Consider the following 14,284-nt stretch of genomic DNA (forward strand, 5'->3'; position numbering starts at 1 on the left):
GCACGCTTTGCCCAATCGGGAAATAGAGGGCTCCAGGCTTAGGGTTAGGGCTTGGCAATTCCGACCGGGGGATTCGACCAAAACAGAATCCAGCCAGAGAGACAGAGAACGACGACAAAACAAGAGATAGCCACAGCGCAGCTTGCCTGATGAACAGGAACCCGGAGGATGGCGGAAAGAGGAAGGAATTCCAGGCCGGAATTCCGGGCGGTGGAAAATAAAAATCACAGTTTGTTGTTATTCCCTATGTATGGGGCATGCAATATGTCTTCCCGGGCGGGGGCAAGTGATGGCCTGATAGGCGCATGGGTGGTCGTTGGCTGCAGAAGAGTAAATAAAGCCTAAAGAAGAGGCCAAAAAGACGCCTCAGCGACCCACCCCAGAAGTCGTACCCCACCCAATCCCATCAGATCAATCCAGATGTTCATCATGGTCGGATTTCGGGTGCGTCAGGGAGATAAAAAGAGCGTCGGTTCTGGGAAAGGGCTGTGCAGGTGAAACACGCGAATCATAGGCTGTATGGCATGTTGTCCGTGCGTAAAACATTCAAATTCGCGGCCCCCCTCTACCCTACTCTACTCCCTTCTTCCACGCACCCCCCCGGTTGACACATGTTGGAGAGACATTTCCTTCCAGCAGGGAAAATCCCATGTGTCAAAAAGGCAGTAAGAATATAAGCGTGGTTGGGCTGAGGGCTTTTTTTTCCCTTTTTTTTTTCCTTTCTTTTTCTTATTCTCTCTGGAACCGTCCTTTTATTTTTTTTAATTTTTTTTTTTTTTTTTTTTTTGGCTTTTTCTTGGGCAGGGTCAAGAAAGTATGTAACGCAGGAACGGGGTTCGTGTAACAGAATGACAGGGCTCGAAAAGTAAAACCATGAAGGGGTAAAAACAAAAAAAGAAAATAAATAAATTGACACTCGGATCCGACATCATGGTAACAAGTATCAAAAGCGATGCAAGGGCACGAAACTCTTCAAGAAACGGAGAAGTGGGGACACAACTTACGCGGCGTACTACTTCCTTAGACAACAAGCTAAAAAGATAAAAATCACCGGTGGATCCTCCTTAGCAAGATGATAGTAGTAGGGCGTCGGGGATGAAATAGAATAATATCTTCAAGAAACTCTCAAATCATAAAGCGTTGCACTTTAATAGCGCAGGGTCGATCGGCAAATATGAAAGTTTTCGAAGACGTGATAGTTAGTTCGAGTCGGTTCACGCTTGTTATGTTATGTAGGTGGAAAGGGCCTGGCGGGGGAAAAACTTTTTTGAGATTGCAGCGTCAAAAAAAAAAAAGTTAACCCTCGTTGTCAACAATCAACAATGCCCGTTGGAGACTGGCAAAAAACAAGGTTAGCTCCGAAGATCTGGGATGGGCCGACGCTTTTGCTTGAGATTGGGCCTTCTTCTATTATCAAGCAAGCAAGGAAAACACGAATTCCACGTGGGGGCAAGGCCGATCAAGTTGGATATTTCGACCTGCCAACACCGTGAATAACGATGCCGAAAAATCAGATGGTCGGACAGTGAGGAATAAAGTGTCCTGTCGTACTGCTTAAGGAGGGAACCTCAGGAACGAATAAATATTTCCACTGGGCGAAGGAAGAACTGAGGAGTATAAATGGGACGATAGATTGAAAAGGTGGCGATGGAGGCAGCGTTCAAGCACCAGATTTCGCCCGTCCTACTTGTTGTATGGCCGTTTAGGTTCAATTTAGACTGTCGTGGTGACACTTTTCGCAGGCTCATGCGGGGGCCAGCAAGTTAAAATCAAGGAGAATAAATAGCGTATTTTCCTTAAAAATAAAAGGTTTTGGGCGAGGTAAGGTTGGGGGGGGGGGGGGTAGTGAGTTTGATGGATCAGAGCCAGAAAACTATGCAAATATATTGGCGTAGTGGTAATCTATATAAGCCAGCGGCAGCCTCCTCCTGCAGCTCTCGATTTAGCGGAGCTCTGCTGATGGGAATGAGCCTTTTTCGCTCCTCTTCCCTCTCTCGTTATTGTCGGGCTTAGAATAGAATCTCTTTTTTCCGCTTGAGCGTTTCTTTTCTCCTTTAAAACTCCTTGGCAGTTAACGATCCTGCAATATCAAATTAAATAAAGGCGTTCCTTCATTGGGGGCCAGAGAGTGCACGGAAAGAAACAGAGTAAAAACAAAAGCGATAATCACTGAGCAAGGAAAAGAAAAGAAAAAAAAAAAGGGTAGGGGGTTTCGTCCTGGAGGCTAAAGTAGTTACCTTATCTGTTGCAGGTGAATAATGGAATAATTAATAGTATCTTCAGATAGCATCTTCCCGCCGCCACCATCGTACCAGCTCACCCATCACGAAATAAGGGAGAGCTCCGTAAATTATTATTTTGCGAGATGAAGTTGCCAGCGCCGTCTCTGATTTGCTGCGAACGATGAAGCAAGGTCCCAGTAAAAGGGAAAAGCCAAGCACAATCGCGTCAGCCCGTTCAAACAAGGGGAAGAATAAAAAAAGAAGACAGAAAAAGAAAGTTAACGAAAACAAGCACGCAAATCAGAAAGTTTAACTATATCACCAATAATAATTGCAGGGCTGTTAAGCCTGTAGCAGAAACTACTCCAGTCGTAAGCACCAAAAATATCGAAACTAAATAAACTGGGGAAAGAATAAGAACGTCCTAGGGGATTTAGTAGGGGTTCGTTTGGCCTGTTCCGCTTTGTTTTTGTGCGGGGTTTCTTTCTTTCTTTCTTTTTTTTTTTCGCGCCCAGGAGTCCAGAAACCAGCGGGACAATATCTGGCGCGAAACTCCACAAGTGTAGCTTTACGATTCACGCCCAAGAGAGGGCCGGGACATACCCCTGGGTCCTTCAAAGGGAGACCGCAGATCACGAAAGCCATAAGAGGCTCCGAAGCTTAAGCTGAAGTATGTCTGTATGTCTGTATGTCTGTATGTACGTACATACATCGAGGAGGGCGCCTGAGCACTGAAGCAAACAACCCGTTGTTTTGAAAAGCGTGTTTTGCTTGCTGGAGGCCTACTCCTCGGGTACATCAGAACCAAGTTCAATCACTATTCAATGACTCATATGTCAGTAAACAGGAGCTACCCGTGGACGAGAGAAATAGGGAACAGTGGTATTGGGCTGGTGGAAACTTGGACAAAAACGGCGCCCCGTCAGGGATGGCAGACAACTACCAGAATACCATACCACAACCCCTTGGGGAGGAGAGGAGAAGGAAGACGAGGAGAGTAGACTCCCTGGGCAGCAGACCTTTTTCTCTGCGGCAGCTCTGCATATCTGTAATAGAATGAATGGCCCTCATGGACAGACAGACAGACGTGTATATCCGTGTGGGGGATGGATGCCCAGGTCTCCCTCCGTTTATCACTTGTTGTTTTCTTTTTCTTTTTCTTTCTTTTTCTTTTTATTATTTTCATTTCTCGGTTTCCTGTGAAAAGTGATGTCGCCTACCATGTTCGTCCTGTGTGCGTTGTAATGTACGATGATGACGGGCCATGGAAAGACGGATGAGGTGTTGTCTGGGTTGTATCATATTGTGTTCCTTTGTTTGACTAGTTAGCTACCAACTAACTAGCTAGTTACTACTACATAACTACATCAACCACGGCCTATGTACGGATGAAGAAGGATGTCAACCCCAAGAAACATCCAAAATAGCACGATGATTGTTATCGAACACCGAGATAGATAGAACACTCAGGTACATGTACATGTACATGTACATATTTTTATTCCAAAGCGAGGCGAATAATGCTGATTCGTCATGCCAATCCAGCTCAGAAACAGAAGGGTTGGAACGATTTTTGGGGTTGATCTCCCAATCGATAAGGGACCAGGGTCGGTCTTAACATAGAGACAACTACGACCCCCTACGCCTGAATAAACTCAGCCGGGTGGAGCGAGCTGAATTACCTGGCGCGCTAACCACCGGGGGAGGAGAAAGGCAATGCGAGAAGGAAAAAGAAAACGCGACGTATCCAAAGCAGAGACCCATCTGGCCTGCCCAAGCTGTGGAACCCGAAGCTTGGTAGCTTATCAGCCACTGATCAGTCTTGAGCCATTTTGGACATGTGGGCGTTGAGAGCCACGGAAAACGAGGACAGGAAAAGTACGGATCCGAGAGCGCTCGACTAAACATTGTGAAACTAGTGACGAAGAAAACGAGGCATTTTTCACTTGGACTGTCCTGGAATCAAACAATACATTTCCAGAGGAGAAACCATCTCCCACCGCTGGGCCTCTTATCATTTTGACAGGACCAAATTCCAGCTACAAGCTCATCCATCCACTATGCAGATTCCAACAATGAAATGGCCTTTTGAAAAATAGAAAGAAGAAGGAAAGAGAAGAAGGGGAAGAGGCGGACAAAAGGAAACGGATGACAAGAAAACTTAAAGCCTGATGAAACGAGGTGAGGGGAAAGAAAATCTTGCTGGACTGGACTGGACTGGCTGTTGATTCATTCTGCCAAATTATCAACGGCACCAAACCAAGAAACATATGTGGCTTTGTCTTGCATGATGATTGCAGCAGGACGCACAGAGATTACCAGAGCAGCAGCCAGCTAGGCATGGAAACAAAAAGGCCTGTGCTTGCGCCAAATAAGGGCCTCCAGCCCCCTCATACTCTGCTAATATGGGTTGAAAAGTGTTGATGCTAATGACATCTAGATGCATTATGCATGGCGATGGATACAGCAGACGAGGCGGGGCTGAAGAATTACTTGAAGGCAGCACTGATACTTGCTGGTCAATATGAGGTCGATATAACTGGCTATTTTTTTTTTAGTTTTTTAGTTTTTTTCTATTTTTCCCTTGAAATCCCCTCAGAGACACCGCTTGGGTGGATGCTGGCTCCTCTTCATTTTAAATGCCTCCTGTAGGTAAGTTTCCGAGACAGCCACAGAGTGGAGAGAGGTCGTCACATTTTACAAATAAGAGCGCGCATAAAGCCCATCCAGGAAACACTTTGATGAATGTACGCTGGATATCTATGTGCACCTTGCCGTTAAGTGGCTTTTGCCCTCTCCCTCTCTCAACCGGGCCTCACCTCTACGATGCGTAGGACTCAGGGCTCTGGCTAGAACGACGATGAAGAGGCAGCAATCCGGGAGCTCATCCACTCACCCATTCGATAGAGATGCCTTTCCAAGAGACCCAAAGTTAAAAATACGTGATACGCGCGTTCGAAAAAAAAAAAAAATTTCAAGGAAGCAACAGAACGCTCAGGCAATTCATCGAACGGGTCATCACAGGAATCACTGATGGATAACTATGCTCTCGGTGTTTTCTATTGTTTTATTCAGTTTCCAAGCCACGTTGGTTTTGGGGGTATACTGCATGTCTTTATTATCATCACTATTGTATTTCTTTTATTTTATTTTTTTATTTTTTTGGTTTTTCGCCACCTAGTGGTAATATCGAGGGCAATCTCGTCAAGAATGTTTGATTCATCAGATAGAGATTTCCCTAATGATCTTCGTAGATATCAAGACCGCCTATGTTCGGGTAAGTTATGTGGCAGTTCAGCCTATATCAGCCATTGTCCAGAAATTGCAAGTTGAAGACGCCTCGTACTTGTCACGGTTGGAAAAGAAAATACTGGACATATTAAATGCTGGTTAGATGCGGTGGAGGCTAGGGCAAGCAAAAGTGGCTCGAGTTGGGACACGCCTCTAAATGAACAAAAATCTGTGCACTCAGGCTGTATAGAGAGAGAAAGATGAAGAGTTTTTATTTATTTTGTGGGCTCACTGGAGACAAGCCGTGCAATCCAATCGGTAAATAATGTAAATAGAGCGGTGAGTTTGGAGTTAGCTTCGACCTCCAACTTTCATCCATATCCCACATTTGGTGTTTAAGGGTAACTCTGCGGGAGCAGATATGGCCCCGTTTTCTTAACTTCAACATGATCTCTTTAAGCCCAAAGTCTCAACGGAAACCTAATAGAAACAACCTTCATGACCCTCTTTTTATGATTTCCTTGCCCCTCCCTCTGCGGCAATCCCTCCACCTTATTCTTATTACGCTTAACTAAACTACAACTTCCACTTCCCGCTCAGCGTCAGAGCCTAAATGGAAAATAAAATATCAAGGGGTCCACCAAAAATTTAAACTTAATTCAGCACAGAGGAAATATCTAACTAAACTCCAGCCTGGTTTGAACATACATATTTGCACCATACAACTAATATACTCAAGGTAGCGGGAGTCTGTTTGATTGGCCCTCGTCTCTGCCACAAACCACGCTCAATTGAGTTTCTAACGGCCAAATCCTTGTCCTACATCAATCATATTTACATATTGGTGCGCGTGGTGCGGATAGCGCTTCACTTCAGAAAACCAGCCGTCACATATTTATGGGAATTTCATATTCCTTTTTTTTTTAAGTCCTTCAAACCCGCGCCACAGTGCCGGGCTTGCGCTGGATTTGGTAACGAGGCACATAGGTATTGAAATCGCATGGCTAGTTACATGGGTAACTATTATTGTAGGTATCAGACTAGTTAACTACCTAAAAAAAGAAAGAAAAAAAAAAAAAAAAAATACGAGCAAACTTGAGAACAACTAACAACGCAGTAGTTAGTAGGTGGGATGCAACAGCAACACCATGCGCAGCACGGAGGAACGGGCGAAAGCAAAGATGAACCAATATTAATATGAACCATTTCCTGTGCACAGCTAAGTCAAGTTCCACTAGTCCCGAAGTAGTTTGGTGCATAGTAATTAGTAGAAGTTATAGAGCCCATATGACACTTCAGTACACCCGTCGACCCCTATTTTCCTCACACATTTTTTCTCAAAATAATACAATCTCTATATATTCTTCTCTTGCTTTCTGGAAAGTCACAAAGTTCCAAACTTATTGCATGGCACTGTTACCATGTTTCTTCTCAAGAGATAACCAAGGGCTGACAAAAGAGAGAAGCCCCTTCTCTGCTGTTCGCCACCTGTGTGGGGTTCAGTAGAAATTTGGTCTATTATTATCTTGTTGAAGTACCGAGGCATAAACGTTCTTCTGTACACAGGAAATATATACTATGATTTATGGTTATCAGCCTGGTTGTCAGAATGGCGCCTAGGCAAAAGATAACACATCGACTCTACCCTTTACATCCGGGGAAAAGAAAATATATATATATATATATCTTATATGGGGGGGCGGGGTTGAGCTGGTGGTATATAATGGGGGGGTTTTAGGGTTGCTTGGGTTTAATGGTTAACTAACTAGTGCTGCTTTAACTGGCGCAATTTGCAGATTGTTGATTTCCCTTTTACTTATTATTATATGCCTTGTTCCACGGTACGGGCAAAAGCTTGTGGGAATTGGTACGTTTAGCTGCTGTTCCCAAGGACCGCTGTGTCAGCAGATAGTTAACAAAGCATCAAGTTCGCTCTAACCAATGCCTTGACATGGGGAAACCCAATGCGTGCGGGTTGGGTGTGTGTGATTCCCGCAGGGTGACTCAAAACAAGGAACCTAACATCTTGGGTACCACAAAAATTGAAGATGTACTGAATCGCTACTTTGAATCGCTCATTTCTTCTGGGTTGGAAGCCTGTATTTGCAAGTGTTTAATTTGTTCTCTCTATGTATTCCCCATGTTTCTTGTTGTCTTGTCGTCAACAAATGAATGTTGTTGTGATTCCTCCATTACATAATCACATGCATTTAACATCACTCAAAGGACTCGTCATTATTAAATAAGTCTCTGACTGCATACGAGTAAATATAATAATAATAATAATAAGAAGAAGAAGAAGAAGAAGAAGAAGAAGAAGAATCATGTGGATGAGCCCGCGGTGAGGCATCATCGCCCTCGCGATCCCGCCAACTCACCTGCGATTAAAACAAAGGCACTTTGATGCCAATTCAATTGGTGCGGACGCAGGGACCAAAGCTTGGAAACCTAAGAGAGAGAAGTTCCAAGAAAACCCTGAGCATCAAGGCGCGGCTGATGACGAACTTGAGTCCTACGTTGACTTTTTGGCAGGACATTCATTACCCAAATTGCTGGCAATGTAACTATACTATGGCATTATTATTAGCGCTGAAGAAGAATCCTGACAGCACAGCACACAGCACACAGCATGATATGATGTTGATGTGGGTTTGAGCTAAATGCCACTCACGAGGTTGGGGGCCCTAAATGCACCACCACGCCTAGTACCGTACCCCATGCTGGCGGTTTGCGCTTCTCCCCAACGGACGACGGTATGTATGTAGGGTATGCAGCTAAAGAGGGCGCGCGCTGCATGCGTAAGTTACCGCTAAGAATTTAGGCAGCAAACGAACTTCCGTTCTGGCTTTGCTGGGGCACGAGGGCCGACGGCTCACTCGACTCGGGAAGAACAAAATGAGCTCTGGAGACACAAGATATCTACGGAGTACAATAATAATAATTAATAATCTTACATGTATGAACGGGGCTTCCGCAGAAACCACCAAATGACGGCGCCCTGACGGGGCGGGCATGCATGCATGGCTGAGATGCGGGCTGGCTAGTTGAAGCTTGCCCATCAAGCTGCTACGGACAACTCTCGTTTTAGCTGGCAAATTGCTGCACGGACAACCACTGGCCAAACATGAGTTAGCCAAGCTGAACGCCGCCAATGGCATTTGTTTTGCTTCTTTGCTTGTTTCCCCTCTTCAACCCGATATCTCGGTCGATCTATCCAGATCGCGTATTTTGCATGAACATCACACCTGCACGGTAGTGGAGTCTTGACTTTCTGAACTCGGCAAGTTAAAATAATACTCACTAGCGCGGGCTCGCTGGAGCATGCCGAGACTGCACATCTCCGCTCTGTTCTTGATGATGATGATGATGGGTGGGAAGTCTCTCCCCCCCCCCCCCTAATAACGGAGTACTCCGTACTCCGTAGTTTGAATCCGTCTGGGATTGCCAGCCCTTGACTTAAGCAAGCTGAGGCTTCACTAGTTCCTCTAGTTACCCTCAACCTCCTAAGCTTCACACCCATCCCACCCTAAGCCACGAATAAGATAAGCGGCTAGCTTTGGCCAGGATTCATTCATTCCCATTTCGCCTTGGGCAGCTTAACCCTTGAGAAGTCACAAACCAAGCGCGCTCCATTATTGTTATCAGCTTACTCGCAAGAAGAGTGCAAAGGGCCTCCCTTGCCTCGAGAACCGATCGAATCCTATCCAGATTCTTCAACAACGCTCCAGCCCTGAGATAACTACTCTCCGAATTCTTTGGCCAAGTTTTATTTTTATAGTTTCGGAGAGTGAATGCGTCAAGGGCTACAGCCACCCACCCGGGGTTCCTTTCTTCTTTTTTATTCTTTTTGTTCTTCTTTCTTCTTTCTATTTAATTCAAGCTGCCGAATTATACCGGGTTCAAGAATAAGGCTTTCGACTCTTAACGGCTTTACAACCAATGCCTGAGGTGGGAAAGCTCCTAGGTTGGAGATCCGGGTGCACCATGCGGAAATAATAATAAAACACTTCTCAGTCCGAACCGGCGATATGGCGGGGGTATTGGGTAGGCATCTAGATGCACCCACCCAGTTGATAGAAAGGCTCTTCAACCATCCAAAGCGAGGTAAAAACTCACACCAACGGGTTCTGGAGCTTCTCTGCGGAGGGCCTTTGAGTTAACCAATGGCCGAAATATATATATTCTATGAATGGTTCATACTGAAACTTCTGAAAATGAAGGCCTCAGTGGTTCAAAACTTACTATTCATCATCCACGAGCGAATGGAAGATTAGGTTGCCCAATATTTGCAAAATTCCCAATGCTGCAGCCGTTTCGTCCTTATCTGAACTTTAAAATTAGGCACCAACGTCCGTTTCATTCTTGTTGCCTCTTCAGCTCGGTGTCTCAAGGGAGCTCACTACTGAAACATGTAGGGTATCACTCACACACCCCCTATGTATAAACGTTCCATTGCTAATGCATAGGCGTGACAATGTCATTGTTCAGAGTAGCATTCTTTCCATCATCACCTAGGGACAGAAGGGTTGAAAACGGCCATAAATCATAAAGGCCCAGCGCCGGTTGAACGGGGGGGGCCAGGCTACCTTGAGACAGGGCTGCAGCCTGCAGGGAAACTCCAGGATGACAATCGCCTTGGGTGGCCCCGGTTCTAAAAATACCTAGTGCTGGGGGTAGGGTAGGTAGGGGGAGGGTTTTACGTAAGTAGGCGTATCAAACTCTTACGCTCGCATGCTCCGAAAAGGGAATGTCGCGCCTGTGGTTTTGTCACCAGGCTGCATTATCTCCAGGGTCTCTCGTTTCATTTGTTCACTGGTACCGGGGTTCTCCCTTTCTGGAAGAGAAAGAACTCGCGAAACTCATGTTGGGGAGTAAAGATGTTTTTGGTTGACGGACTGCTCGCGTTATCTTTCCCCTGTCATAATCTCGCACGCAAATCCCGAAAAAGATACCACTACCATGACATTTCCAAGGGCCACCTGTGGGCGCGGAAGTTTATCTGGAGCTATATACTGCTCACGTTATCTACTGGTGTCCTATGGGATGCCCGTGATTACCACATTGAGCGGCAGGGAAGATAGGATCGGATCAATTACATACGTGGCAAGAGTTTGTGACATCTGCGTGTAATTTTTTGAAAATCCCAAAGAGTCTTCTTATCAAAGGAAGAAGCGGACTGCCTCAATATCGCTCGCACCAACTGATGTGTGCCATTAGCCGCGCCTGATCTCAATTGAGTTTCCCTGCCGATCTCCGACCGGTAACCGAAATCCTTGCTATGCTCTCTCCCTAGTGCTTACAGAGTAGTGAAGTTCATATGGAGCACTGCACCACCAGGATATTGGCCAGGCAGAAAGAGCGCAAAAAAAAAAAAAAAAAAAAAAAAAAAAAAAAAAAAAAAAAAAAAAAGAAAACCCGGGGGGGCGGGGTGGTTTGCAAATGTAGTTAATAACGCAAGCCCCATGTTCTTATTTTTCGAAGCCGGTCGGTTTATTCTACAGCTTGATCAGCCCGCCCGACTTTCTCTCTGTCTCTGGATTTATGCATACTTATTCGCACATGCATGACTTGTTCTGTCTATACATCTGCCGTCGGTATGATACTCGTTCCTCATAAGTCTACCGTTGAAAAGATCAATTCCGCCCCGCAGAGAAGACAATGTATGTATGTACATGTACATACATACATACATGGAACCTGCTGGTGCCTACGAAGGGTATTCATGGCTTTTGACCTTTCATGGTTATAACAATGCCATTGACGGCAAGGCAAGCAAACCAAACAGGCACCATTCTCGGTTGTGCCATGCCCGCCGTGCAGTGGTACAGAATAGCAATGTAAAACCAGTGTTGAACGAACTTCCGTCTTCGGATAATAATAGCCCAGCTCAAGTACCAAGTAGCCGTCATATTTTTTTTATATTTTTTTCTAAAGAAGGCCGTGGAATGGAGCCCCGGCTCATGTTTACTTTTCTTTTCTTTTTTCTTTATCATTTCTTTTCTTGCTCTTACTCTACTCCGTCTGCTTCCTCGCAATATTCGAAATTACTTAAATAGGTATATATAGTTCTCCGCAACAAGGCAGCGAGTGAGGTTAGCTTTGTCATGGGAATTAGATTAACACGCTGCTCCATTATCATCAACCTTTTAACCGGACTGTTCTTGGGCGTCTGTGTTTCTCTGTGTTTTGGTGGCACTAGTTATCCATTCAGAATGCAGGCGGGGGGAGCCTGACGGAGGTCGCTTGCAAAACTATACAATTATAAGGGACCACCATTATTCGGTTTCAATTCCTCATAACCTCCGTAAAAATGGAAGGTAAAGAAAGTTGTTTAGCAGATTTCAGGCCGAAGAGTCAGTGACTCGTATTTAGCTAGCAACCTCCCTGCATCGAGCCTAGAGGACTTTAATTCCACATCTTCATCCCACACACCCTTCTTCTTTTTCCTCCTCCTCCTCTTCCTCCTCTTCCTCCTCTTCCTCCCTTTCTCCTCTTCCTCCTCTTCTCCTCATCCTCGTCAATGACCCCTACAACTCAGCCCAGTCAATCAGTGGAACAAGCATTCAGGCAATTCGATGACCTCACTTGACTCACTCTGGCGACTGAAGAATCTAGACCATCTCCACCAGCCCAGAATCAGCTGCCCTTTGTCTGGGACAGTCAGGAATCTCGATGTAGCCGGGTTGGGGCCTCGCCACAGTATGTGCTGGCCGTGGCGATGCAGCCAATCATTGCGGCGTTTGAAAGATATTCTCGCTTGTCGGGTTTCAAAGACGACATTTAACAGGAATTCTGTCACAGAACTTGCGTTGGACTAAAGACTTCGCAACTTCGGCTCTGGCTGGACAGGTGTCAATATAGGGCGGGGTTTGTCAAACTAGTATTCTTATTTTTGGTATTGGAGGTCAATCATGAGGCAGGCAATAATGAATGGCAAGGGCATGGTATGTACTATTCATAGAACTTGGCTGTGCCGAGATCGAAAACAGTTTTTGAGGAGCTCTTTTTTATCATGTCGCAGAATAGTCAGGTCAACACAACCCGTACGTACATCATTCGATGAAACCATTGAAGGTCTGTATGTAATTGGGAAAAAGCGTTGGTTGACAGGAAACGCCACAAGCCATATTAGTAAATTCTTGTCAACGAAGAACGAGTTGGCTCGAAACTCCGTTTTCAGCCTGTTTTTCTTCAAGCAGCCTGCCTGGTTTCAACTCAAAAGGATACTTGAAGCTAGAAGTTCCCTACGACCAATTTTTTTTTTTGGTTTTTAAACCGCTTCCAACCTCCCACAAGTCGCAGTCTTTCGGAAGCCTAGTAGAGGGTAACTAACCCGCTGGAGAAACTAACCCGCTGGAGACGTGCTCGCTAGGTTAGCAGGATGTGGATGAAGATGACCCTCTACGCTGTACGCAATTTCTTCCTTTTTGCGCTGCCAGAGGAATAGGCTCCTCTCCAGGGTTTCAATACAAGGATGAGCAGGGCAGGGGGAGGTATTAAGTGTATCAGACCTGATGGATTAGTGCCGCCTCGTTGTCTTGAGTGTATGGTCAACCCAAAGAAGCACCATAATTCACCTATCTCTTTGTGTGTTTTAGTATGGTTGGGATATTGCTGCTTGAATTTTTCGATATTGGATTTTGTCTCTGATTCCGGCCTGCTCTGCTGCTTGCAATTTCGTTCATCTCCTCCTTCATCCAGCTGTCATGTCACTATTTCCACCCCGTTTAATTTCCTTCCTTCTATCATCCTCAAGAACGACCCCTGCATGATATGGCTATAGGGTCCGCTTCAGTCCCGAGAAACTCTCCGGAAACCCTCCATACAGGTGGAAACTGGATCACACGCCCAAATACTCGGATTTCTTTCGTTCTCCATTCAACAAAGGGGTCATGAAGATTGGTATGCTAGAGACTAAAGCCTTTCCCACTGCATCAGCCCAGTTTGAATGGCACATTTTGAATAATGATACCATCCTTGAGACGCGGATGCGCTCGTGAAGGAAATAATAATGGGTCGGTCCCCCCGGTATCTGTCAATCAAGCAGAAGCCCTTGCTACGCTCCATATACCGAATGCTGAACTGACCAGGGACTCTATTGCTGGGAACGGGAAGAAACACTGTATCTTTCCCTGGCGGATCCCCAGGGATAAAGAATCCAGGCGTAGAGGGCAAAAAGCGCATCTATTCATCAGAATATTCCAACATCCCCCTCATCCCTTCTCTGACATGCGGAAACATCCTCCTGTCTGGTATGACATGATGGAGGGTGTCCCTAATATATTATTACAGGCGCATGATTTCATACAGCCCGTGGAGTCCAATTCAGCCTTCCGCCCCAGACATTTTGCCCATCGTTCCCCAACTCCATCCTCCACTGTATCCAAACTTTCCCCCAAGGCAAATTCATGTCTCCGATTATCAGTACCGCCAAAGGCGGAGTTTATGTAAATTGTTAGCTTTGGAAGGAGTCGGATTAGGAATATCTGCGGGGAAAATCTCGTGAAATATAGAATAAAAAGGAGATACAAAAATTAATATATATATATCCGAGATACAATAAAATGTATCCGTCTCTGGGGAATTTTTTTTTTTCAATTCGCTCGGCTCATGCTCATGTCATGTGAAGATTCAGAAATGTACATGTACATAGTGTCTCAATTTCCCACTTTGGAATCGCAGCATAAATCATAAATTCACCGCTCCCGTATGTGGCGACAGAAAAGACACCCCCTGGCGTTTGTTCTCTTTTAGTGTTTGAAGCTGTCCTCTCTCTTTATGCGCGTCACACGAGTAAAGTTTGCCAAGGTTGTGTGCAAGGGAAAGTGGGC

The 14,284-nt window shown here is 45.5% G+C and overlaps 2 protein-coding genes across 2 annotated transcripts; one reads left to right on the top strand and one right to left on the bottom strand.

Annotated features, from left to right (window-relative positions):
* Positions 1-8,511: 8,511 nt before the first annotated feature.
* Positions 8,512-8,973, bottom strand: BDCG_05288 (uncharacterized protein; the record flags this gene model as incomplete). Its single annotated transcript, XM_045420960.1, has 1 exon — positions 8,512-8,973. The coding sequence occupies one exon, from the start codon at positions 8,971-8,973 to the stop codon at positions 8,512-8,514; it is 462 nt and encodes a 153-aa protein (XP_045276944.1).
* Positions 8,974-13,418: 4,445 nt separating this feature from the next.
* Positions 13,419-13,904, top strand: BDCG_17098 (uncharacterized protein; the record flags this gene model as incomplete). Its single annotated transcript, XM_045426256.1, has 1 exon — positions 13,419-13,904. The coding sequence occupies one exon, from the start codon at positions 13,419-13,421 to the stop codon at positions 13,902-13,904; it is 486 nt and encodes a 161-aa protein (XP_045281207.1).
* Between the last annotated feature and the right edge of the window lie 380 nt (positions 13,905-14,284).

The sequence above is a fragment of the Blastomyces dermatitidis genome (assembly GCF_000003525.1).
Source record: "Blastomyces dermatitidis ER-3 genomic scaffold supercont1.5, whole genome shotgun sequence".
Taxonomy (NCBI): Eukaryota; Fungi; Ascomycota; class Eurotiomycetes; order Onygenales; family Ajellomycetaceae; genus Blastomyces; species Blastomyces dermatitidis.